Raw genomic sequence first — 27,196 nt, 5'->3', positions numbered from 1 at the left:
GAAATGGCTTGCCAGGGTAATTAGGCGTCAGCGCTGGAGGCCAAAGACAGAGCGCCAGACTCTAACCGCCAAGCGCTCCTGCCAGTACCACTACTGTGCAGGGCAGAGAACACCCTAGGCCTGGCCTGAGCCCTTGCTTGAGTCTCCACCACTTCGAGACACAGGCAAGACCCTCCCCACAAAGGTGAGGGAGGATGGGTCCTAACTCCAGTTCTGTCACTTATTGGCTGAAGTGATCCTAGGGAAATCCATGCCTCTCTGAGCCTCGGTTTTCACATCTGTAGTAAGTTGTGAGTAATAGGATCTATCTGTCATTGTCTACATAATGCAGATAATGATGGTACCAACCTCGTAGGCAGAGGTCCCCAAACTTTCTCAATTCATGACACCCTTAGCATCTTAGTAATTTTTCACAGTGTACCAGGCCCCCCAGAAGGTGTCGCCATTGTTTATCAGGTAGTTAGCTTCAAACAACATAATAATCGTTGTTGAAATTATCTGACAGATGTCATTGTGTTTCCCTCAAAATTTTAGATACGTTGTAGTGCCTTTGTGAGTTTCCTATCGTGCCTCAGGGTGCCTCAGTGCACAGTTTTGAAATTGCGGTCATCAGGTTTTAAAGATGAAATGAGGTTATGTATGTCAAGGACTTAGTGTGATGCCTGGTCTGGAGTAGGAGATCAATAATGCTGGTTGTCCTAAACCATCCTTCAAGTCTTATCCTGAGATCACTTTCTCTCTCGTTCCTTGTGTGTCTCCTCCAACTGCCACAATGACATCTGTCTGATACCGAGCCAACAATACTTCTGGCCTCCTGCTCTTGCCACCTCATGGTTTCCACTTCTGACCTTCCCTCTGGGCACCTCCAGGCCTGTGTCCCCACTTCCATGCAGTGCTGTCTTCTGGCATAGAATCGTCAGTCTCACTTCTTACTCCCTCCCTAAGTCCACACACTTGCCATGATCTCTTTGTATTGGCATATACATCCTTGCCCCTTAGCTTTGGGCTTGACCATGTGACTAACTTTGCCCAATAGCACATGGCAAAAGCAACAATGGGACAGTTCTGAGCCTAAGCCTTAAGAGGCTTCCCATGGTTCCACTTGCTCTCTTCTCCTTTGCCAAGTAAATGTGCCCCAGCCGCCCTGTGATTCCAGGAGGAGGACAAGAGATCTGCAGAGTTGACTCAGAGCCGCAGATCTGCAAACATGAGCAATAATAAATGATTGTTGTTTGAAATGTGGAGTTTTAGAGAGGTCTGGTACACAGTGTTCTTGTGATAATCCAACCTCTCAATCTGTGGCAAATTCAACATGTCTGAGAAGATCTGATTGGATCATTTGGTCACCACCCAAAATGCAGCTCCTCAAAAACCAGTCACTCATGAGCCAATGATCTCTCTCCTGTCCAGTCTGTAGATGGCTGCTTTGGGCTGGGGCACTCATCTCTGCTCCAGGTAGTTGTCCCATGATTATAGGGCATGTGACATAAAGCCTGGTGGCCTGTTTGGAGGAATCATCTCTGGCCTCTTGTGTTCAAGGGGTGTGAATGTGGCAGGCAGGAGTTTCTCTGATTCTCTTGCGTTCTGAAAAGTGACAGCTGAACTAGGAGAAATAGCACATAAGATTTGTCTGCATGTGGCACTCAGAATGATTCTTAAGCTGTAAACGCCAGCATATAAGAAATGTGACATTCCTTACAACTCGATATAGTAACTATTTTGAGCCTCATTATGCCTAACAGGGAAAGGATGAGGCCCGAGTTCACACCAACAGTTTGGCAGAGCTGGAGTTGGAACCCAGATATCCTGGCTCCTTATTACAGTATCCCTTTTCCTGCCCAGTCAATCTTACACTTGGAAGGAACTCCAGGTCCCATCTCCAAGCCAGTAGAGCCCCTACTCCAGTCTCTGATCATCTGGGCTATGCTTCTGTCCTCCATTGACTGAGTGCCCACTGCTTGGAAGAATTCTAAACAACACCTTCCTCCTACTGAATCCCAGTCTGCTTCCCTTTGTCCTGTACTCACTGTATATATATATATACAGCTACCGCTGTAGTGATGCAGGTGAACCTGAAAATTAGGGCTCAGTGAGGAAAGGTTCTTGGCTTCATAAAGGAAAGAATTCAAGAGTGAGCCAACAAAGTAAAGTGAAAGCAAAGCAAGTTTATTAGAGCAACAGAGTACGGGAAAATAACTGCTCCATAGACAGAGCAGGGCTACCCCATCAGCACGGTAGCATTCGTGGATTGCTGGCTGACTATATGAATAACTACTTTTTATTATATGCTAAATAAGGGGTGGATTATTCACAAATTTTCAAGAAAAGGGGTGGGGTATTCCACAAACTGGCGGTTCCTCCCCTTTTAAACCATATAAGGTAAGTTTTAGGCATTGTCATGGCATTTGTAAACTGTCATGGCAGTGGTGGGAGTGTCTTTTAGCATGCTAATGAATTATAATTAACATTCCATGAGGAATGAGGGCAACTAGAGGTTGCTTTCATTGCCATCTCGATTTTAGTTGGTTTTGGCTGCCTACTTCATGGCATCCTGTTTGAACAGATCCTGTTTTGATCAGTGGAGTTGTGACTGGGATTGTAACCAGTGCTCAGAGAACAAGCACTGCCGATCTCCTACCTCACTAGCTCTGTCTTCTGGTGCTACAATAAATATACAGTCTTTTCTCTTTAATTTATAAACATTTACTGTAATTTTAAGTTCTATAAATTCTATTGCATTCTTTTTCAAATTCGCCTTTTAAAAAGTGTCTCTTTTGGCCCGTCACAGTGGCTCACGCCTGTAATCCCAGCACTTTGGGAGGCTGAGGCAGGTGGATCACTTGAGGTCGGGAGTTCAAGATCAGCCTGGCCAACATGGTGAAACCCCATCTCTGCTAAAAATGCAAAAATTAATTGGGTGTGGTGGCAGGTGCCTATAATTCCAGCTACTCAAGGGGCTGAGGCAGGAGAATTGCTTGAACCTGGGAGGCAGAGGCTGCAGTGAGCCGAGATTGCACCATTGCACTCCGGCCTGGGTGACAAGAGTGAAACTCCTTCTCAAAAAAAAAGAAAAAAAGTGTCTCTTTTTTTGTATGATTTTGTATTCCTTCTTGTATGCCTCTTATTCTTTTCAAAATATTTTTCTTTTGAGAGAGGGGGGAGTGCAGTGGTGCAATCGAAGCTCACTACAGCCTCGACTTATTGGGCTCGAGCAATCCTTCTGACTCAGCCTCCTGAGAAGCTGGTACTACAGGGACGTGCCACCACACCTGGATAATCATTTTATTTTATTTTTTTAAGATATGGGGTTTTGCTATGTTGCCCAGGCTGGTCTCAAACTCCTGGCCTCAAGCAGTCCTCCTGCATTGGCCTCTCAAATTGTTCAGATTACAGGTGTAAGCCACCATACCTGGCCTCAAAATACTTTTAATTATCTTCATCTGAAGTTCTTGGGGGAAGGGGATGAATGGTGTCTGTTGACTCTCATTTATGGTGAATGGCTTCCATGTGTGTTTTGTCTTTTAGATTTTGAGTTCATCTTCAGGGGAGCTCTATCTGAGGATTTTGTGTAGCCAGATTGAGGGCAAGTTTCCACAAACTGGGCTGACTTTGTTTTGCCAGTCAAGTCATTTCACTTCTTTATCTGGGGTCACTATGCTAATTCTTGGTTTGGAGTTTCTAGTGCATGTGAATAGAATAAATTTATACATATATAAATTTGCAATCTTGATTCACTGCAACCACCTCCTCCTGGGTTCAAGAAATTCTCCTGCTCCAGCCTCCTGAGTAGCTGGAATTACAGGTGCCCACCACCACACCTAGCTAATTTTTGTATTTTTAGTAGATACGGGGTTTCACCATGTTGGCCAGGCTGGTCTCGAACTCCTGGCCTCAGGTGATCTGCCTGTCTCAGCCTCCCAAAGTGCTGGGATTGCAGGTGTGAGCCACCACGCCTGCCCAATAAATTTATATTTTAAAAGACCTATGTGAGAATAGTTTCTACTTATTTTCATCATAGCATTAATTTGTTTCCAATGACTACTAGGATGTCAGCTCCAGGAAAGCAGGGCCTTTATTTCTCTGATTTTGGTTGATAACCCCAGTATCTAGAGCAGAACTTGGAACACAGTAGACATTCAATAAGTGTTTGGTGAAAGACAGAATTGAAGACCTGCTTCACAGTGTGATGATGTCAGTGGCATTTGAACCAGAGCAACTCCAACTTGAATAGGGGCTGGGTAAAATGAGGCTGAGACCCACTGGGCTGCATTCCCAGATGGTTAAGCCATTCTAAGTCACAGGATGAGATCAGCACAACATACAGGCCATGAAGACCTTGCTGATAAAACAATTGCAGTAAAGAAGCCGGCTAAATTTCACCAAAACCAAGACGGCCACAAGAGTGACCTCTGGTTATCCTTACTGCTATACTCCCACCAGCGCCATGACAGGTTACAGATGCCATGGCAACATCAGGAAGTTACCCTACATGGTCTAAAAAGGGGGGACATGAATATTCTACCCCTTGTTTAGCATATAATCAAGAAATAACCATAAAAATGGGCAACCAGCAGCCCTCAAGGCTGCTCTATCTATGGAGTAGCCATTCTTTTATTCCTTTACTTTCCTAATAAACTTGCTTTCATTTTACTGTATGGACACCCCTTGAATGCTTTCTTGCATGAGGTCCAAGAACCTTCCCTTGGGGTCTGGGCTGGGATCCCTTTCCTGTAACGATGGGGAGACTAAATGGTGTGTCAGGACTGTGTTTGCCTGCAAGTAGCAGAGTGTCCCATTAGAAATGGGGTCTTTTGTCTCATATAGATGCTGTTGCTGATTCGGGGGTGCAATGATATCTAATGACTCTGTGATTTTCTTGGGCTTTGTCTTATGGTTGCAAGATAGTTACTGTAGCTCCAGACATCACATCCACATTCAAGGCAGAGGGAAAAGGGAGAAAATAGGAGCAAAAGGGAAGCAGCAGTGACATTTTCCCTTTTATTAGGAAGGTAAAAGTTTTTCTGGAAGCCTAACAGCAAATTGCTGCTTTGATCTCATTTGCTGGAAATGGGTCACATGGGGATTCCAGAAACAAGGGAACTTGGAAAGTGAGCTTTTCCCTTTATCTAGACTCTATAGATACGTAAATGAGGACAGGGACTTGGGACACCGGTGGAGGTATATGCCAAATGAGACATATACATACTTTATATGTAAAGCACAAAGCAACCCCTTAGAAAAGAGTGCCTATTTTCCTAATAATCATTATTGTTGCCATTTAAAGCTTTGCAGTCTCTGTGATCCTGTTGGCATCACATATTCTTCGCTTCTGGAACCAGCAGGCACCAAGGTACTTGGACCCCTAATGGTCTCCCTCCCTTCCTCCTTGTTCTGTTTAGAGCACTAAAGCCCTTTAAAAAAAAAAAAAAGTCAAATTATATTTTTCAATGTGAGCTACTTCCTGCTCTCATTGACTTCATCTTTAGTGTTTTGGCCAGAACCTGCTGCCAGTCTGAAGGAGCTGGGGGAATGTACAAGTCAAAGATCCCTCAGGCACAGAACCAGGTCAGTGTCAAGGTCACTCCCAAGGACACAGAGATGAAAACAGCGGAAGAGCCCAGCCCGAGTCTTGCGCAGACCCTGGAGTGGCTGAGAAAGGAGCTGGTAAGGTTTTCATTTCTTTTCCTTGATGCCCCGACCACATATTTTCCAAGGATCTCTGGTTTTCCCTCCCGGGTCCCCCCTGGGGCAGAGGCTGCAGGCTACGGTATGGACCCTGCAGTCTCCCCTCTGGGACCTGCCACACAATGCACAATTGTGATCTCAGGTGCGGGGATAAGTAGGTCATGGCCTACATAGGAGGCACTGGGTGTGGTGCTGGCCAGACTGGTTTTAGAAAGACACTGAGTCATCAGTGTGTGCCCAGCTCTGCTGCTGTGTGGCTCTAGCAGGGACCTTACCTCTTTGAGCCTCAGTTTCCTTATCACAAAATGGGAATAACACTACTACCAATATCGTATGGGGTATTGTAAGGATTCACTGAAGAGATGCTTGTAATCCTCTTAACGAATACCTGGCACATTGATGTTGGCTATTATAACCCTGACCCAGATGGACATGCGCACACCCAATGTCTTAGCCTGGGTCCTCTAGAAAACAGAGGCTTGGACAAGGATTGAGAAACCAGCACTTTATTTGGAAGTACAAGCCCAGGGTGGTGATAGGGAGGAACATAGGGTGCGGCAGCAGAGGCCAATGCTATGCCAGGCAATTACGCCAGACATTGTATTACCAAGCGGCCTACGGCTTCAGAAGGCGCCTCAAGGAGGCCCAGTGGGTGTCTCAGCAGCTGAGATGTTCTGCAGGGGTTGAAGGAGGAACTGCACACTGGGGGAGAGAGAACGAGAGGAAATTCATCTGCCCAGCACATTCCTGTCTCTCATTTCCCATTGGCAAGGGCCTCCCCCATGGAGCACTAACTCTTCTGAACCTGTATTATGTTACTTGGTCCCGTGGTTGCTGCTCAGGAACCTTTCATTACGATATTTTCTCCAAGTCCGGAAAAAGAGGAGTGCCCCCAAGTGTGTGGGGACACCTGCCAGGAGAGAGGAGGCAGTTCAGGAAACCTCAGAAGAGGTTTGTTTCTCTATACACCCACTTCTCATTCTGGAGAGAGACAGGATTGTCTGAAAATGACCTTTCTGGGTTGCCAGGCAACAGGTCAGCTGGGACCCAACCCTTTCATCACCCCAGAAGAAGGGCTGACCCAGTAGGGCTTCTCATGAGACCAGGGGATTCCAGCGGCAGGGACTGCAGCTTCCCACAGTCAGCAGGCATCCAGCACTGGGCAGCTGTCTTCCTTATGCTCCCTGAAACTGTGGGTGCCTGGGTGCCTCAACATCACCTCCGTGCTGGGAACCACATTGTGGTCTTACAGTCACATACCCAGAAATGGTGCTGAAGGTTGGACAAAAATATGTGCAGGAGGAAAACCCTAAAATTGAGAAAACACAGAGTGAATGTTTTCTGAGGAAAAAAATGGGCCCAGGACCACTCGCTCTGCAGCCTGAGTTGTCCCAGTGTTCTGAGGGAGGCCAACTACACCTTTACTTCACGTCTTTCCTTTTTTTTTTTTGAGACAGAACCTCACTGTCGCCCAGGCTGGAGTGCAGTGGTGCGATCTTGGCTCACTACAACCTCTGCCTTCTGGGTTCAAGTGATTCCCCTGCCTCGGCCTCCCCAGTAGCTGGAATTACAGGCGCATGCCACCATGGCTGGTTAATTTTTTTGTAGTTTTAGTAGAGACCAGGTTTCACTATGTTGGCCAGGTTGGTCTCGAACTCCTGACCTCAGGCAATCTGCCCACCTCAGCCTCTCAAAGTGCTGGGATTACAGATGAGAGCCACTGTGCCCGGCCTCAAGTCTCTCTTTCTAGCTACCTATTCTCTTGGCAGTGTTACTCATGCTTGGGTAGAGGATGCAGACTTGGTCGTCTCACTTGTAATCAGCTTGTCACAAAAATGAAAACACTATTTTTAGTGGGGAAATAATGTTCATAAGTATCTCTTGCAAAGAGAGACAGAGAAAGAGAGAGGCTGAGAATCTGTATATCTAACCATGTGTTGCCCCGACCAGCTTCGGAAGGAAAACGGAAGCATTTGCGGTGGTTGCCTCTGGGGAAGGATGGTTGAGTTGAGGGATAAAGTAAGGTGGGTGGGAGAGACTTTTAAATATATGTCCTTTTGTAGCTTTTAAGTTTTCTATCATGTATGAAGGATTACTTAGTCAGAAAATAGAATTTTAGCATTTTTAAAGAGAAAGCAAATTTTAGGAGCTGAGTTGGGAGGATCGCATGAGCCCAGGAGTCTGAGACCAGCCTGAGCAACAGGGCAAGACCCTGCCTCTACAAAAAGTACAAAATTTAGCCGGGCGTGGTGGTGTGCACCTGGAGTCCCAGCTACTCGGGAGGCTGAGGTGGGAGGATCAGTTGAGGCAGGAGCTCAAGGCTGCAGTGAGCTGTTATCGCCCCACTGCACTCCAGCCTGGGCAACAGAGTGAGACCCTGCCTCAAAAATAAATAAACAAATAAACAGAAAGAAAAAGAGAGAAAATGTATTGGAAAAATTTTCCCAGGGAAAAATGGGAGAAAGAATGGAACTGGTTGAAGATGATAGTATAGTTGTAATGCAGCAGTTCTGAAACTTTTGGGTCTTAGGACCCCTTTATGCCCAGAAAATTATTAAGGCCACCAAAAAGCTTTTGTTTATGTGAGTTATATAGAACAATACTGACTGAATTAGAAGCCAAAGCTGAGACATTTTAATATATTTACTAATGCATTCTAAAATAATAACAAACTCATAATATGTTAATAAAACATTACTCATTCAAAATCACTGTATTTTTCAAAGCAAATATTTAGTGGGAAGAGTAGCCCCATTTTACATTGTTGCAAATTGCTTTAATGTCTGTCTTAATAGAACACAGCTGGATTCTCATAGTGGCTCCTGCATTCAGTCTGTTGAGATATTACATGTCATTAGCTTCTGGAAAACTCCACGGTATGCTCACAAGAAAATGAAAGCAAAAAAAGGAAAATAATATCTTAGTATTGTAATCAAAGTAGTTTTGACCTCGCTGACCCCTTGAAAGAATTTTCCCATGGGCAAATTCATTCAGTCCTCATGAAAGCCTTGAAAAGTAAGCAATTTGCTTTCTGCTTTGCAGAGCAAGAAACTGAGGCATTGGTGGATACAGCTTCTGTGAGGTTGTGCGAATCACAAGTGGGCTTGTCTCTGATGAGACAGAGAGGGAAGGGGCTTGATGGGGAAACATCCAGGGCTCCGCGCATCCCTTCACAGGCTCCTTCTCTCTCCTAGTCTGAGATGCAGATTCAAGACCAGAGGCTCCTGCTCACACTGAGGCATCTTCACAGTGTCCTGGAGGAGCTGCGTGCTGACAGCGCCCACTGGGAGGACACCAGGTCCAGCGGAGGGACATCCCCCATCAGAGCTCGAGCAGGCTCTGAAGGCAGGGGCTGCCAGCCTGTTTGCTCAAGGAGTCTGGCCCAGCTCCTCCGAGGAGAAGAGAGCAGACGAAGCTCTCTCCCTTAACTGGACAGAGATGACACTGCGCTTTAACACTCTCACCATTAGTCTAACCTTTCACTGTGATGTTTTAGGGGCAGAGTGTTGGAATGGGAATCAGAAAGCCAGGGCTCTGGGTTCACTTCTGCCCTCATCTGCTGTGCGTCCCTGAATCTGTCACTCAACTTCTCTGTGTCTCTGGTTCTTTTTCTGTCACTTGGGATTTCTTGGTGAGGCACACATAAGGTATTGGATGTGAACACACTTTTCAACGGAAAACACAAATGTGCTCTAGTGCTCTGGCAAGCACCATGGCAGTAACCCTATCCTTGGAAATTTCTCACAAGGCAATTGTTAAAACAAAGAACTAGATGTGCAGTAATGTTTACCAAGTGTTGCCATGGTGAAAATTCCAAACCCTGTGTAGTGACTTAGTGGCTGTTTTCTGTCTTCCCAGGAAGCCTTCCCATTCCCCTTCATCTGATAACATATTAAGCCCTGTAAACACCCTGGCCATAAGCACGGGTATATTACCAGGCCTGGCCAATGATATAATTCATGGTTGCCCTAAAAAGATGATTGGCCCAATGGATGGGCATGTGAACCAACAGAGCCAATCACCGACCTTCCCTGAGATTGCTACCTGGATGCTCTTTCTATTACACTTAGAAGACTGAGGCTGCTGGTGGCCATGTTCCTACCAGGTAAAGAAGAACTGTCTGCAGTAGAAAGGAAAGAGGCTAATCTCCAAAGAGAAGTAGAGAGAGGGCTCCACAGCAGTTGGACAGAGAGGAAGAGCGCTGGCTCTTTTTGATCCCTGGTTTTAGTTCCTAGTTTTGTGAGTTACTCCTGCACTCTTTCCAGTGACCAAAGCCAGTCAATTTCACCCCCCACCACAGCCACACACATCAATTTGTTTTTGTTTAAGCTGATTTGAGCAGTTTCCCTTATTTGCAGCTAGAATGGTCCTGAGGAATACGATCCAGATGTTCAAAGAATCACAGAGGAGAAATCAATAAGGAAATGGCATTTCATTCAATGAGGGTTTGTGACAACAACCTCCATAACAGCAGGCAACCAGGCTTGTGATATAGCAGAGACACTCAGTTTTGTGGGGTGCTGCAGTCATAACTGAAAAATTACATCTGCCTATAAGAAAGACTAAAACAGAAAATGTGAAAATAAGAAAGTCATGGTGTTAAGATGGTCTGATGATTAGTAGGCCTTTTTGTTTTTGAAAATCTACCTGTGTGTTGCTAGGACATTGTTTTTATGACTTTGAAAAAGTAAATCGATTGCATGTAGAGGCAGAGTGGAGGGGGTGCATTCTAAGAATAATGCTTGTAGTCAGATCCACCTGTGATTTTTATATTTGATAATATAAATGATAGCTGCTCTGTGATGCTGGGGCTGGGTTCCTGCAAACTACCTTTTGGTGTTACCAGCTGCTCCCTGCTAGAGTTTATTAGGCTTTGCCAATATACAGGGTGGAGTTAGACTACAAGTCTAGAGGAGAGAAAAGGGACTTGCTCCTTCTTCTTGTTTCCCTGTGGGCCTCCTGTTCTTATGAGCATCCCCCAGCAATGTTTCTTCACTACAGGCAGCAGTTCCTTCATGAAGCACCAGACTTCTCCAGGATCCCAGTTCCAGACTCCCTGGGCCCCTTCCAGGAGCTCAGAGACATTAGCTTCAGATGTCAGTCCCTCTTCCCTTGAAGTGTGGGTCCCTGCCTTACCTACCTGGCCCTTCCCTGAGCTCAGCGACACCAGCCCCAGCTGAGCTGAGTTCCTTTCTCAGATAGCTGAATTTAAGCTCCAGGGAATTCCTCCTCTAAGTTTTAAAGTTTTGATAGTTTCTGCCTCTTTTCTTTGTTCCCTCAGGCCTGGAGGTGGCAGATGCTTCCTGCAATTTCTACCTTAAAGTTCTTTTTATAACCTTTCAGTCACCCAGTTAACAACTTTATACCTAGTTAGCAATTCTTTATATTAAATTTTCTGTGTTAAAATAACTGGTGTGGTTTCTGTCTCCTACCTGTCCCAGACTGACACAGCTTTTTGCCGTTATTACCAATTGCCACTGTAACCATTCTTGGTTACACTGGAAAGGCTAATGAATGGCACCTTATTATTGCTGCATGATTATGTTCTGACTTGTGAAACTATGACTGTTACAAATGGACAAGCTGACTAGCCACTATCATCTTGAGAGATATCTGCCTGGCCATGTAAAGTAGAAATGACATTGGTCTCCCATGCCCAATGCTAATCACTATCACCCTCTGTCTCTCCCTGCTTTCCACATTTGGGCCCAAAGACCAAAAACCCCTGCCAACCCCTCCATCTACAATCTGGGAAGATAGATCTAGAGCCCCGGAACCTGCCCTTCTGGTGGGATATTTGTTGTTCTCCAAGACCCTACATTCGGAACCAATGTTCGCTTCCTGATCCTGCGTCAGAGAAAGCCAAGGCTGAGCCCAGATGCTGGACAAAGAGTTGGAATGGAAATGACATCTTCAGCGTTGGTCCTGGAGGGCTGGGTTGGAAATCATGGCCATGCAGGAAAGTGAGCACCAGAGGGAGCATGTGGATCTTGGTCTCAGGAAAATCCAGGGTTTTCTCTGTTAAGGTAGCAAAAACAGGACTGCACACCTAAGTCTGGCATCCAGGATGAGGAGAGGAGGGCACAGAGATGGAAAAAGGATTCATGAGGTCAGAAACTAAAAATTTAGGAGCAAGAAGAATGGTTCAAGATGTGAAACCTAGAGTGGGTCAGGGCAGGCAAGGCAGGGCTTACTTATACTGTGACTGATTAGAAATGATCTAATCTCTCACACCTTTACATGAGAGCCAGCTTCCAGTCCTGGGTCAGCTGTGACACCTTACGGAGCCCATGTGTTGTGGTGTATATTGGTGTGTAACAAACTGCCTCCAAACTTAAACACAGCAATCCCTTTATTATTGCAACAGCCATTTATTATTGTTGTAAATTATGTTTCCCATAGTTCTGGGCTCAGCTGAGCGGTTCTTGGCTTTGGGTCTCAAATGATTGCAGTCAGGTGGTATCTCAAAGGCTGATTTGTTCCCCTCTGGCAGGTGATGCTGGCCTTAGCTGAGGCTGTCAGCTGGAACGCCTATACGTGACCCTCCAGGTGGCCAGGCTTCCTCATAGTATTGTGTCAAGGGTTGGGCTTTACTTTCTGGTCTTTCTGCATCTTTTCAGGTCCACTCCCACTGCTAAAGATTTTACTCTCCTATTTCTTTAAGGCACAGTTTATAGAGAGGGAATCTGGTCAGCTTAACTTTTGACACCCATCATCATACATAGGTAATTAAAAGGGAGGACTTTGACATCAGGCTGCCTGGGTTTGAATACTAGATCTGCATCTTATCAGCTCTCTAACCTTGGGCATATAACATAAGTTTTCTGTGCTTCAGTTTGTTCTTCTAGAAAGTGGGGATAATAGAAATTACCGCATAGGACTATTGAGCAAATGCAATGAGTCAACATGTTCCTGGCACATAAGCAGTGCTCAGTAAATCTTAGCAATTATTATTAATAATGACAGCTACCATTTTATTTTATTTTATTTTATTTTATTTTATTTTATTTTACTCAAGTTCCAGGATACAAGTACAGAACGTGTAGGTTTGTTACGTAGGTATATATGTGCCATGGTGGTGTACTGCACCTATCAACCTGTCATCTAGGTTTTGAGCCCCGTGTGCATTAGCTATTTGTCCTAATACTCTCCCTCCCCTTGCCCCCCACCACCGACTGGCTCCGGTGTGTGTTATTCCCCTCCCTGCACCCATGTATTCTCACTGTTTAACTCCCAGTTACGAATGAGAACATGCAGTGTTTGGTTTTCTGTTCCTGTGTTAGTTTGCTGAGGATGATGGCTTCTAGCTTCATCCATGTCCCTGCAAAGGACATGATCTCATTTGATTTTCTGGCTGCATAGCACTCCACTGTGTATATGTACCACATTTTCTTTATCCAGTCTATCATTGATGTGCATTTGGGTTGGTTCCATGTCTTTGCTGCTGTAAATAGTGCCACAATAGACAGTACCTTTACCTTTTTTTTTTTTTTCTTTGACATGGAGTTTCGCTCTTGTTGCCCAGGCTGGTATGCAATGGCACGATCTCAGCTCACCACAACCACTACCACCTATGTTCAAGCAATTCTCCTGCCTCTGCCTCCCAAGTAGCTGGAATTACAGGCATGCGCCACCACGCCCAGCTAATATTGTATTTTTGGTAGAGACAGGGTTTCTCCGTGTTGGTCAGACTGGTCTCAAATTCCTGACCTCAGGTGATCTGTCCGCCTTGGCCTCCCAAAGTGCTGGGATTACAGGCGTGAGCCACTGCGCCTGTCCGATAGCTACCATTTTTAAAGTCAAGATAGTTTAGTGATTGTAAATACAGCCTGGAGCCTCATTGCCTGTGTTCAAATCCCAGCTCTACAATATACTGATTGTGTGCCCTTGGGCAAGTCATTAAACTCTCTATGCCTTGGTTTTATCATCTGTAGAATGGGGAAAATAGTATTGCCTATCTCCTGGAGTTTTTGTGAGGAATAAATGAGTTAATACATGGAAAACACAACAGTGCTTGTCATCTAACAACTATGTGTCATGTAAGCTATTCATCGTCATTATCAATCATCTGCCCTAACTACCAGCACCACACAAGGCACTGTAAAGATCTTATTGCACTAAACACACTCAACATCTCTGCAAGGATGATATTAAAACTCCATTTTATGGATGAAAGAACTGAAGTTCAGTTGAGCTAAGTTGCCCAAGAAAAAGCACAATGAGTAAATGGCAGTAGTGGTACTGAATCTCAGGTCTATCTCCTGTCTAAGCAGAGCTCTTACTATGATATGATGTTGCTCTTCTGATCAGCCACAGTAGGGGAGGGGTGCCATGAAGAGAAGAAGCAGTGATGTCAGGCTCATAGGATCCCTACTCCCTCCTTCTGGCAGGGTCTGGTGCAAGACAATCTCTAATGTGTGTGAAGGCAACTCTAGAACAATACCTCTGTTATCTCTCTAGTAAGTAAGAAGACACAGAATCTGGCGACCCCAATAATGCTTACCCATCCCTGCTCCCAGCATATCTTGAGCCCCAGTTCTGTCCTGTCTCTGCCACTCTGTTTTGTTTTGCCCAAACCCTCCCCAGGTCATGGGGACAGCTCTTATTTCACTGGGCTGAGGTCAGTTTCACTGGACCAAAATCAAGGTGTTGGTCAGACTATACTCCCTGCTGACTCTAACAGAGAATTCCTTCCTCACCTCTTCCAGCGTCTCGTGGCTGCTGGTAGTCCTTGACTTAGGCTGCATAACTTCAGTTTCTGTCTCTGTCTTCTTATAGCCTTTTGCTCTGTGAGTGTTAAATCTCCCTCAATCTACCTCTTATAAGGAATCACATAATTGTAATTAGGGCACCTGGATAACACCGGATAATCTCTGCATGTCAAGATTCTTAATCACATCTCTAAAGACTTTCACCTGCCTTTCTTTCCCTATAAGGTAACATATAAAGATTAGGACGTGGAGGCCATTTTTCAGTTTACCACAGTAGGTGATCAACAAAAGGGAATTTCCCTCTCATTGCTTCTGGAAAGCATTCTCTGGCCAATGTGCAGGGCTAAGCAGAATCTCACATAGCTGCAGATTACCTTGGTGGCTGTCAGAAGAGTTTATCTTTGTTGAACACCTACAATGCACAGGCATTGTAACAGACCTGACCAGTGAGTACGTGTTAATATTTCCATTTGACAGCGGAGAAAATTGTGACCCAAGGAAGCAAAAGCAGGACAATTGCAAACAGATGAAACTGAAGTTTCAAACTTGAGCTTCTGACAAATGTGTTTAGATTTCGTACGTGCGCCAGCGGACTAGGGTAATTACGCTGTGTGTGGGCGCCACCTAGTGTCCATACAGAGCAATTATTCTGTGAATCAGCCCGTTCCGGGTTGCGAGCCTGGCTCCCTATCAGCTTTCCCATTGTGGGGCATCCTATTGGGAGGACCATGGACCAAGAGGCTTGCTGGCCCCAGATATCTGCGTTTGAACTTTAGCTCTGCCACGGACAGAGTGATCTGGGGCCTCCTTTTCTGATCCTCCACTTATCCTTAACTCTAAAATTAAAATGACACCTCTCAGAGCTGTGGAGAGGATGTTGGAAAATGCGTTGTAACAAACTGGGAATAACTGGAGAGAATGGAAAGAAACATTGTCTGCAGTTGATCAGGCTTGGATTCATTTTAAAAAATACTTAATGTGCACCTGCTGTGTGTCAAGCACTGTTCTGGATGTGAGAATGTCGCAACAAATAAAACAGACAAAATTTATGTTTTCGTGTGGTTAATAGTCCGCATTCCAGTTTTTGAGTCGTTCATTCATTCATTTACAAATATGTTTCTGGCACTCCTGTGTGCAGCACTTTCACAAGCAATGGGCACACAGGGTATCTAATATGGCTGGAACCCAGGAAGCCGGGGGAACGGGAGGGAGCAAGTCCAGGTTTGTGGGGCCTGAAGCTTATACAATTTAGACTATCAATCACATACCCTAAGAGAAAGAATGCAAAGTCAGAAATACAGAATTAGGCTAGAAAGAGATTTTTTTTAATAATGAGAGATGAAATAAACTTTAGCTGGCAAAAATCACAAAACATAAAATCTAGGAAAATAGCACAATATTAGCTGCATGATATGGCTCTATAATAATTTTTCTCTACTTTTTTTCTGTGTCTCTTTGATCATCTAGTGATGATAACAATTTTGTTATTTTATTTTCTTCAAAGAGACTGTGGAAATAATTCAGTCTGTCCTCTACAAGATTAATTTTTTTGTGTGGTACTTTAAACAATTTAAACGTTGTAAAAAATGCCATGTATATTTTTGGGATTATTGTCAATTTTGGGGAAACCTCTACGTTCCTTTTATATATGAGCTGTAAGCCTTCTTGTAAAGTGACTAATTTTAAATAGTATTTGAGGGGATGGTACGTTATCCAATTTATTGTTGCTGTCCCTATTGTAGGGGTGTATTAGGAGTTCTACATTTTCTTCCTGTATGTCAGTATTTCATGTTAAATAATTGAGAAATTAAAACTTTCCCAATGTATTTATATGATTCACTCCTTTTAATTACTTAGATTACCAAACAATCTAAGTCTATTAATTACTTTTGTTGCCGGAAAATGGGGTCTTGATCCAGACCCCGAGAGAGTTCTTAGATCTCGCACAGGAAGAAATTCAAGGAGAGTCGCAGAGGGCACTGAGAAGAAGTAGTTTTAGTGAAAGCTACTCAGTTATAGAGTAGGGCGTCCTCAGAAAGCAAGAGGAGAAATACCTCATCTTTAAGTTTTTCTTATAGAGGGCATGTATCTATATAAAGATTAAGATATGTCTACATGTGGGTGGACTAACAGCATGACAAAATTTAGTACTTTGTTGATTTAAAGAAAGTTATCCTTGGCATTTTAGTGTATACATCCATCAAAATGACTACAATCAAAAATATTCATCAAGATGACTATAATTATCTTGAGAGCACATATTGTTATGGATACTGGGACATCTGGACTTTCTGTTGTTGTAGGAGTATGTCCTTGCAGGTGTCTTTGTTTTCTCAACTGTAAACATCTATGCACATGGGTCATAACTGGCCAGGAATGGGTCTTGCTAGTTTTACGATAGAGTCAATTTTAAAATGGTGTGACCCTGGCTCTCCTATGCTCCCGTTTCCCTGACACTTTGATTTGAAATGTATCTATTTCTCTTAATGAATCACTACTTTTGTTATGATGTGCAGGCTAGTTCATCTGTGAGCACCTGACATCGCGAAGGCAGAGATGGCCAAAGAAGACATGAGCCAATACAATGAGATCATAAATATGCAGCTTCCCACATGCATATACTAGCTGTTTACAGCACTGTCGCCTGTTTGTGCTCTATGAACATAAATGACACTCTGATATCTTCTAGTTTGTGCAATTCCTATTAGAAAGGAAGAAAAAATGTGCAGTGCACTTATAATTGCATATGTTGTGTTGTCAGATAGATTTCAGGTAGACAGACAGGAAAGAACTTCTGCTTTAACTGGGCTTTGATGAGAACCAAATCCTCTGCTAATAGTTTAATATGTCTGATGATTGGAAGAATTCTTGCAGACTAGTTTCTGACTCTGTATGTTTCAAATTTTGTTTCTTATCCAATACATACGTACTCCTGATGCTATGCTTTAAAACGATTTATGGCCCTGTACCTTCGTGTCACAGTGCAGGATGAGTCAGTATGGTGGGCCATAGATGTGTTCCTGGAAGCCATTCCCAACTAAGATAGATAGCAATGACTTGACTATAGATCAAAGTGACTGTAGACCACATAAATAGATCCCTCTGAACCTGTATTAAGTGTACATGTAACTCAGCTCTGCCTCAGCCGCACCCTTCAGCTACTTCATTGCCACCCACACAGTGTGACAGAGAGAGAGTTAAAGTGGAAAGAGACATCCATCTTCAAAGATCATGATAAAATATCTTATTTTCGAAAACTTTACAAAAACACACGCCCATGTGAAAACACTGCTATGCTTCTCCCAGGGCTTTGGAGGAGGCCTTGCAAGTGAGCGTCCTGAAACTGACGATTCCTAATTGTTAAGGTAAATCCACCCACATGAAGTGAAGCCAGAATTACAAGTAAGAGGGAGACCATGTAGGGCCTTGTAGTTATTAGGAGGAAGTTTGAGTTTTTTTCTAAGAACAACAGGAAGGCTTAAAACGCTTTAAAAGGGAAACCCGCTGGTTGTGGGTGGAGGATTACCTAGGCGCCGAGGCAAGAGACTGAAGGCACAAACTGTTTCAGTATAATAAAGAAAATAGTTAGAATAAGAATAGTCATAATACAAATTAGACAGAGATGATCATAAACCATTACCAATCATTATTATAAACATTATTAATCATTAGCTTTTAATATTACTCTTTGTTGCATTACAAATATAACCTAGGAATAACCAGCGGGTATAGGAACAGGTGCTGAAGGGACATTGTGAGAAGTGACCTAGAAGGCAAGAGGTGAGCCTTCTGTCACGCCTGCATAAGGGCCACTTGAGGGCTCCTTGGTCAAGCAGTAATGCCAGTGTCTGGGAAGGCACCCCTTACTTAGCAGACTGCGAAAGGGTGTCTCCTTTCCTTGGAGGAGTCAGGGAACACTCTGCTCCACCAGCTTCTTGTGGAAGGCTGGATATTATCCAGGTCTGCCCATAGTCATCCCAAGGCCTAAACCCCTCCCTGTGGTGCAGTGCTTCAATGGTCACGCTCCTTGTCCACTTTCATGCTCCTCCCGCACTCCTGGTTCCTCTTTGAAGTTCACAGTAGATAGTGGTAGAAGAAATAGTAAAAGTCTTAAAGTCTTTGATCTTTCTTATAAGTGCAGAAAAGAAAATGCTGATGTATGCTGCCTTCTCTCTCTGCTTCCTGCTACCTAAAAGGGAAGGGCCCCCTATCCTGTAATCAGGTGACTTGCTTCACCTTGTCAATCACTTAGAAAATGCACCCTTGTTACCCTGCCCCCTTGTCTTGTATGCAATGAAAATCAGCGAGCTCAGCCGTTCGGGGCCACTACCGGTCTCTGCATCTTGATGGTAGTGGTCCCCCAGGCCCAACTGTTTTCTCTTTATGTCTTTGTCTTGTGTCTTTATTTATTACAATCTCTTGCCTCCGCACACGGGGAGAATACCCACTAAGTCAAGTAGGGCTGGACCCTACAGCTCTTAATAGGATTTGATCTATATTTTGAGACAGTCTCTCTGTTGTCCAGGCTGGAGTGCAGTGACCCATACTCCGCTCACTGCAATCTCTGCTTCCCCGGTTCAAGCGATTTTCCTGCCTCAACCTCCCGAGTAGCTGGGATTACACGCACGCATCACCACTCCCGGCTAATTTTTGTATTTTTAGTGGTAAGACGGGGTTTCGCCATGTTGGCCAGGCTTGTCTGGAACTCCTGGCCTCAGGTGATCCGCCTGCCTTCGTCTCCGAAAGTGCTGGGATTACAGGCGTGAGCCACCACACCCGTCCATGATCTATATTTTTCAAAGACCCGTCTGGCTTCAGTGTGGAGCAGCGGTCTCCAACCTTTTTGGCATCAGGGACTAGTTCTGTGAAAGACAATTATTCCACAAGCTGGGTGGGCGGGGGGTCATGAGAGTTTCGTGAGGAGCGCGCAACCTAGATCCCTCGCATGCGCAGTTCACAATAGGTTTCGCGCTCCTGTGAGAATCTAATGCCTAGGCTGATGTGACAGGAGGCGAAGCTCAGGCGGTGAGGTTCGCTCGCCCGCTGCTCACCTCCTGCTATGCGGCCCTGTTCCCACCCGGGGTTGGGAACCCCTGGTGTAGAGAATGATCTTTAGGGAGGCGAGTGACAGGAAGGAGACCGATCAGGAGGTTGGAGCTTTTCCAGGAGAGAGGTGGCTTAGACTAGGGTGGAGTGGGTGGAGATCTTGAGAAGGGATAGATTAAAGTCATATTTGAAGGTGGAGTGATGGGCTTGCTGATGGGTTGGCATTAAAGTAGACATGAGGGTGGCACCAAGGGTGTCTCCCAGACATCCTCTTGAATGGTTGCCGTGACCCCATTTCCTGAGGTCAGAAATTGGGAGCTAAACTTCAATTTGAATCCTGTCTCTACAGTTCCCAACCACGTGACCCTAGACAGGTTGCTATTTTTTTCCCCAGCCCTTTCCTTATTCAAAAGAGGGAAAACCAATAACTGCCTTGTGAGACTGTTTGAAAAGTAAATGAGAAAACCCATGAAAATGCCCAGCCAGGAGCCTGAACCTTGTCAATAACCTTATATTGGATGGCATTGCCGCTCCAAGATTTATTAGCATTTACTATCAAACTCAAGAGAGGAAACGAGCTTTGCATCCTGATACTCTTGCAGGATTTTTCTCAGGTTCTAGCACTTGGCTTTGGCTACTGAGAACTGATATTCCAGGCTGGAAAATATTTGCTGTCCCCAAAGGGCAGGTCAATGTGAATAATCTTTTTAATAATAATAATAATAGCTAATATTTGTAGAGCACTTATTATTGCTTGGCTCTTTACATGGTTCATTTTATTTATTTCTTACAGTACCCTACGGCACAAGTATTTTTATTATTTTCACTTTACAGATGAGAAAATCTGAGGTTCAAGGGATTAAAGAATTTCTCCAGTGACCTCCAGCTAGTAAGTGGAAGAGAACAGACTGGACTGCATCAGGGATGTTCAGAGATCAGCCAGAAGGATCACCTTTCACAACAGGACTACGGGGCCCAGGCCGCGTCGCTGTCATGCCCCTGCACAGGTGTCTCGGGTCCGAGCGCCAGGACAAAGCCGGAGACTGCGCGCTAGGACCGGTGCGCCTTGCTCACTGTCTGCCTCTATCCCTCCTGCCCCGTCCACTGTCCCCACCAACGCCCCGCGCCCTCGTGCCTCTCAGTCCCGGTCCGCTCCAGTCTAGCGCACTGCCCTAACTCTGTCCTAGCCCCCAGCTGCCGCAGCCGCTGCACCCAGTCCCTCAGCCCCGCCCCTCCCCGCCCCTCCCCGCCCCCTGCCTCCCCTCCCCGCCCCCTGCCGCCCGTCCCTCAGCCGTTGCCCCGCCCCGCCCCTCCATGACCCCCCCTCCACGCCCCTCCACACGCCCTGTACGTCCCTCTCCATCCCCTGCATGCCCCGCCCCTCGCCCACTGCCCCGCCCCATCCCCTGTCAGTCCCACCCGTCGCCCATTGCCCCGCCTTCTCCACGCCCCGCCCCGCGCCTGCCGCGCATTGCAGACGCCCAGCGGCGCCAAGAACCCGGAGCCACGGACCCGAAACGCTGACCTGGCCACTCCTCGCAGCCCCCTGCTCTGGCGCGCCACCCCTCAGACCAGGCTTTGAAAGTAGGGCGCAGCCTGAGAGGCCGGCCGGACCCCGGGGGCTGTAGGCGGGCTGGGAGATGGGAGCCGCCACCACCCACATCCCCACACGCACCCGGCCCCGGCGCCTCACCGTCCCGTTAGCTCGCGGCGCCAAGCCGGGAGGGTCCGGCCTGAGGAAGAAAGGTCGTCGCCCGCAGCCCAGCTGGGGCTGGGCGCGCGACCCGGGGTCTCCTCGCCCGCACGCGGAAGAAAATGGGCGCTGTGGCCTCAATTTCCCTCTGTGAGCACCCGGCCCTGCATTCTGAGGAGTCGTCTGTGGAGGAGCCTTTGGCGTCCCCCTGCCCCTGAGGGTGGCCGTCAGCTCCTCCCAGCCCAGCACTTTGCTTTCCCCTCCCTCACCCTCCGAAGGGTCTTGCCCTCTCTGGCTCACCCCTCTCTCCCCACTCTCCTCTCCCCCAACTCCCCTCTCCCAGGGTCCTCGCCTGGTCTCCTTCCGGCCCCTTCCTCCCTCCCTCCCCGCCACAGCCGCCACTCTGCCCTTCAGGGACAGGTTCCCACGGATTGGCCCCATCCCGTTAGCTTCACTTTGCACGAAGTCAGTTCAATCTAGAGATAGAAATAGCCTCCAGGACGTGGTGGGGGGATGGGGTGGGGGGGAGTTTGTGTGCATATTTTGTGGCCAGGGGAAAAAGGGTAGGTAATATGTGTTCGGGAAAATCAATGTCTCAGGAATAGTAAATCGCAGGATTTGTGGTTTCTGCTTTTTTTTTTTTTTTTTTTAAGAAGTCCATCACTTAAAAAGTACATTTTATTTTTTTGAGGAGTCTCCCTCTGTCGCCCAGGCTGGAGTGCAGTAGTGCGATCTCGGCTCGCTGCAGCCTCGTCTCCCGGGTTCAAGCGATTCTCCTACCTCAGCCTCCCAAGTAGCTGGGATTACAATGCCCGCCACCGTGCCTGGCTACTTTTTGTATTTTTAGTAGAGACAGGGTTTCACCATGTTGGCCAGGCTGGTCTCCAATTCCTGGCATCAAAGTGACCCGCCCACCTCAGCCTCCCAAAATGTTGGGATTACAGGCGTGAGCCACTGCACCAGGCCAAAAAGTACATTTTAAAAGTACCTCACACCACTGGGAGCAATTTAAAAAGATAAATAGGAATTTATTCAGAGATAGCGAAACACAGACTAAAAAGGAAAGCAGTGGAACCAACGCAAGGCACAAGCCATATACATTAAAATTTCCAGCTGCCCCGTAGGGGAACATGGTTTGGCGGATTGCGTCACCTTTAGTTGGGGCATAATGATTGAATTCTTGCGGTACAAATGGACACTGATCGAAGTTTACCTAAGTTTTTAATTCTGTGGCCAACTTTGTGTTTGTCTTGGCTCAGTTTTCTCTTAAGTAGAAATAAGTAGAAAAGAAGCAAAAAGAAGCTTCCATTGTGGCAGTGTAAATTTACTTATATGTAAGCAATAATTTGATTTTTCCTAGAAGTCAACCAAAGTGCTATAAGATCCCTTCTCATCTTTAGCTTAGTAATAGAGCCCTACGGTGTTACCAAGAATAGTACAGTTTGTAAAAATGTGCATTAATTCCTTCTCTTTAAGTGAAGATTTTCTTTTATTGTTCTTATTTCAAAACATTTAAATTTGATTCTTGTTTCTTCCCTTGCCTTCTAATTATTTTCCTATAGTTTCTTGTTTTCTTCATTTTTCCACTTTATGGAGTGGAAACTCCACTCCACTTTTTGGAATTCCATGATTTTAACTTCAAAAATTAAAATGTTGTTGAATAAACCAGAGCATCTTGAAGAGGGCAATGAAATTCCAACACCTGCATATAAATCAATAATCCAACACTTCTTAAATTCTTAAGTTTTAGAAAAGACGTGCCCTGTATTAGCTTTTCTTGGTTTTGTCTGCCTTTTCCTACTCTTGTTTCTTTCCTATTTCCATATCTTATATTTTCAGTCTTCCTCCTTTATTTATTTGACCATGTTAGTAAGAAGAGAACTCAAATCCTTTTTTGGATAAAATAACTGAAGTGTAAGAAGAAATCATTAATCAGGATGCATTTAAGCCAGATGTAGAGGTGTAGTTCACAATTTACTACAGCTTTGTCATTAGGTTATAATTTTACATTCTAAATAAATTTCTCTTATTTACAAGAGAATAACTTGTATTGAATAACTCGATTAGAACACAATCTGAATGTTATTTTGTAGAATTAATGAATATTTTTCTTATAAAATAGCAATAAAAAGTTTTTGTAATAAAATTTTAAGTATCTTTTCGTGTTCTCTCTAGTTTGTTAAATACAAGTAAGGAATACAGGCAACATGTTCTACACACATGTGCTTATGAGTAAACGAGGGCCATTGGCCAAAATATGGCTTGCAGCTCACTGGGAGAAGAAACTCACAAAGTCCCATGTATTTGAATGTAATCTGGAGATAACCATTGAAAAAATTCTTTCACCCAAGGTATGTTGCTGATTAAAATGATAGCTTGTATTTACCATGACTTTGGAGGAGGAAAGGCATTAAGATACACTTATATCATGAAATACATTTTCAAGGAAGTTTTACTTGTCAAATGGTCTTTAATTCCTGTAGCATTTAGTGTTATAACAAACGTATTGGTTTCTGTTGGTAATTAACTTTTTCATATATCTATCATAGATAGATTGGACCCTAAGGGATGAAGGCCATATTTTATTCATATTCATATTCCTTTCTTATTCACTAACAAAATACAGTAAACATAGTAGGTACTTAATAAGCATCTCTTAGAAAATAATGAACAAATGAGGAGGGTAGAAAGAAAGAGGACTGGTTATAAATCCAAAAATATGTGAAAATATGTCATAAACAGTAAAGTACTATGTTCATTATAAAACACTAAAACATTGATTAGAATTTGCATTACAGTATTTAATATTGTTATAAGTTAAGTATTTTTCAACTTTAAAGAAGGACAAATTGAAAGTCTGTGGTGTGTTAGGCACTGGACTGGACTTTATGCCTATAAATCTATTTAATCTTTACAACAACCCTATGAAGTCGGCTTCTTTTAGCTTCTGTGAACTGTGGTTAGCATGTTTTGAGTTGGTCAAATTTATATTTAATTATTGCTTTATCACTTAATAATTATATTACTTTGGGCATCCTACTTAAAATATCTGAGTCTCAGTTTTTTCTTCTGTAAATAGAGGCTGTTGTCAAAATTAAATAAGTTAATGTATGAAAAGCTCTTAGGACAATGCCTGGCATAAAATAAGTATGTAATAAATTGTGGGGAGGCTGAGGCAGGATAATTGCTTGAACCCAGGAGGCGGAGGTTGCAGTGAGCCGAGATTGCACCACTGCACTGCAGCCTGGGTAACAGAGCGAGACTCCATCTCCAAAATAATAATAATTTTAAAAAAATAAATTATAGCCATTTTTATTAAACTGAAGTTCAGGAAGGTTAAGTGACAGCCTCAGCAACTGAACCAAGACCTGAACCCAATTCTGACTACAGAGTTTATATTCCTCTCATAATACCAATAATAGTATACTTCACTTAAATACCATGTTAGATTAATTCCCTTAAATAAGAATAAAAAAATCATTTTGCAAGGTGAGGTAAAAAGTGATTTACTTTAAATAAGAATACAAAATATCTGCTTTTTTAAGAGAACCAAATCTTACGATGTAAGTAACTTTCAAAGAATAGGATTTATGAACCTAATTTTTACTCTTCTAATACTTCAAAAATTATTGAAAGGTGAAAATAGCACTTCGAACTTCAGGACACCTTCTTTTGGGAGTTGTTCGAATCTATAACAGGAAGGCAAAATATCTTTTGGCAGATTGCAGTGAAGCATTTCTTAAAATGAAGATGACATTTCGCCCAGGTATACGTGTAATATTGATTTGTCTCACTCTTCTTGGTTCCCTTTTGCATTTTAATTGGGGGTGGGCTCTTTTAATATACTTCAGGGGAGTATGGTGAATGTAGACGTAGTTTTGAATGAATCTAAGTTTCCATGGTTGAGGATAAATTGTATGCATTTCCTTGCTCTTTTTGTATGCCTGCAGGAAAAGGTTATGCTTTCCAAAACTTGTAATGTTCCTGCATGTTTATGTAAGACATATACTTAAAGCCACTACACTTGCATAAGAAACTCTGATATTCTGTTTTTAATGGGCATTTAGTTTGTCATGTCTGTTTTGGCTTTTATGAGAGAAATTAGAAATAGTATGATTGACAAAACAGAAATATCAGTAATTGTAATTGTTTTCAGAATTCTCAAGACTCCAAGCAGCATGCTACTTATGACGTATCAAAAATTCCTAAGCATTCCAAAGTGCCAGAGATATACATATGTCATAAATATAATGCCTTCAAAATTTATGTAGCATCTGTTTCACTTTGAAGACATTTTTTATTTTCCACCTTGTATTACGGCTATTTAGGTATGGATCTTGCCTCTGTCACTAGTCTTCAAGCTTCTTAAAGGCAAGGTCTTTGTCATAACTATTTTCTGAATCTCTTATAGTATCTGTCTCAGTGCCTTGCACATACCGTTCCCTCAATCAACATTTGTTGAATCAGGATTGACAGATTTTTTTTAATCTTCTTCATTTAAAATATTCGTATAATCTCTAGGTAGATTTATATTCATATCAAGTATGATTCATTTGTTCATTTTTTTTTTACATATTCCACAAATATTTATTGATTTCATACTTTGTACCAACCACTATGTTAGGCTCTGGGTTACAAAGACAAACAAACAAGATAAATAAGATCCTTTTCAGTCAGGTGAGGAAATCAAATAATTTAAGTATTTTAAAAACTTATTACAGTAATTGTCAATTGTAATTGTGCTATAAAGGAAAATAAACAGAGTGCTACAACAGAAAATAACAGAAATTCGCTTTAGTTAAAATAATTGGGAAAAACCTTTCTGAGAGGATAGAATTTAAGCTCAGACTTAAAAAATGAGAACTACCCAGCCATGTAAAAAGTCCCTGAGGGAATGACATTCTAGGCAGAGGAAACTGCAAGAGCAAAGGTCTTCAGGTGGAAAAATGCTTGACTTTTTCAGGGAACAAAAAGGCTAGTATGGTCAGTATGGTGAATGTCATTAGATGATGCCTGATAGGTTTGTAGAGCTACAGAGGCTCCAATTCGAAATTTTGATTTTATTAAATGCACTGGAGAAGTCACTAAGTCATTATAAGTTTTAGAGACATCTAATCTGATTAGTTTTTTGAAATATTACTCTGTCTGCTTTGTAAATAATGCACTACAAAAGGGTAGGAGTAGATGGAAGAAAACTAGTTAGAATATGCAGTAGTCCAGTAAAAGAATATGGAGTTAGTTGGGAGTTCTTTATTTTATATAGCATTGCTGCTTATTGAGTGTGATTTTTTATTCTTTTCAGGACTGGTTGACCTTCCAAAAGAGAATTTTGAAGCATCTTACAATGCTATCACATTGCCAGAAGAATTTCATGATTTTGACACCCAAAATATGAAGTAAAATATTTTATTTATTTTCCTTCGATTTAATTTTCTTGATATTTTGTTTTTATATTCAAATTTCATTGAGGCAAATGGAATGTAGTTAACAACTGAACAAGTACAGATGTGATTGATAAAGACTTATATTTGTTATAAAATCCCAAAGTACAACAAAAGTATGTCATTAGATTGAAGTATAGTTGGCAATATTGACAGTATATTCATCTATTCATTCAGTAAATATTCACTGGGTGCCTTCCATATGCTGGAAACTGTTCTAGGCACTGAGGAGATAGCAGTGAATTAAACATAGCTGCTGGCCTCATGGATCTTAAATTTTAGTTGGGGTGGATAATAAACAAACAAATAAATGTATGTCAGGAGATGATCACCATTGTGAAGAGAAATAGAAAATGAAATAAATAAACAGTAAGACAGGAAAGACTTTTCTGTAAAGGTAAGAACAGAAATCTGAAGGAAGTAAAGGAACAAATCAGTAATGTGGGGGAAAAATATTCTAGGAAGAGCAAGTAGAAAGGCCCTAAAGCAGAACACACTGGACATTTTCAAGGACCAGCAAGGACGCAAGTGAGACTCTAGTGGAGTAAATGAGGGGCTGAGTGGTAGGAGATGAAGTCAGAGAGGTAGCAGGAGACACAGATGATGTAGGGTGTGATACA

General features: G+C 43.6%; 2 protein-coding genes across 2 annotated transcripts in view; both read left to right on the top strand.

The window, feature by feature from the left end:
• Positions 1-5,472: 5,472 nt before the first annotated feature.
• Positions 5,473-10,288, top strand: C13H20orf202 (chromosome 13 C20orf202 homolog). The gene is made up of 2 exons (XM_010361302.1): positions 5,473-5,664; positions 8,880-10,288. The coding sequence occupies exons 1-2, from the start codon at positions 5,530-5,532 to the stop codon at positions 9,111-9,113; spliced, it is 369 nt and encodes a 122-aa protein (XP_010359604.1). The 5' UTR covers positions 5,473-5,529; the 3' UTR covers positions 9,114-10,288.
• A 10,718-nt stretch (positions 10,289-21,006) lies between these two features.
• RAD21L1 (RAD21 cohesin complex component like 1) overlaps positions 21,007-27,196 on the top strand; it is a 28,318-nt gene continuing 22,128 nt past the window's right edge. The window contains exons 1-4 of the mRNA XM_030915766.1: positions 21,007-21,066; positions 23,311-23,486; positions 24,772-24,901; positions 26,438-26,531. Coding sequence (XP_030771626.1) covers positions 23,343-23,486; positions 24,772-24,901; positions 26,438-26,531 — 368 coding nt within the window. The 5' untranslated portion in view covers positions 21,007-21,066; positions 23,311-23,342. The remainder of the gene's footprint in view (positions 21,067-23,310; positions 23,487-24,771; positions 24,902-26,437; positions 26,532-27,196) is intronic.

The sequence above is a fragment of the Rhinopithecus roxellana genome, chromosome 13 (genome assembly GCF_007565055.1).
Source record: "Rhinopithecus roxellana isolate Shanxi Qingling chromosome 13, ASM756505v1, whole genome shotgun sequence".
NCBI classification, from domain to species: domain Eukaryota; kingdom Metazoa; phylum Chordata; class Mammalia; order Primates; family Cercopithecidae; genus Rhinopithecus; species Rhinopithecus roxellana.
Note: the sequence above shows the minus strand (reverse complement) of the source record. Positions and strands in the feature narration are given on the sequence as shown.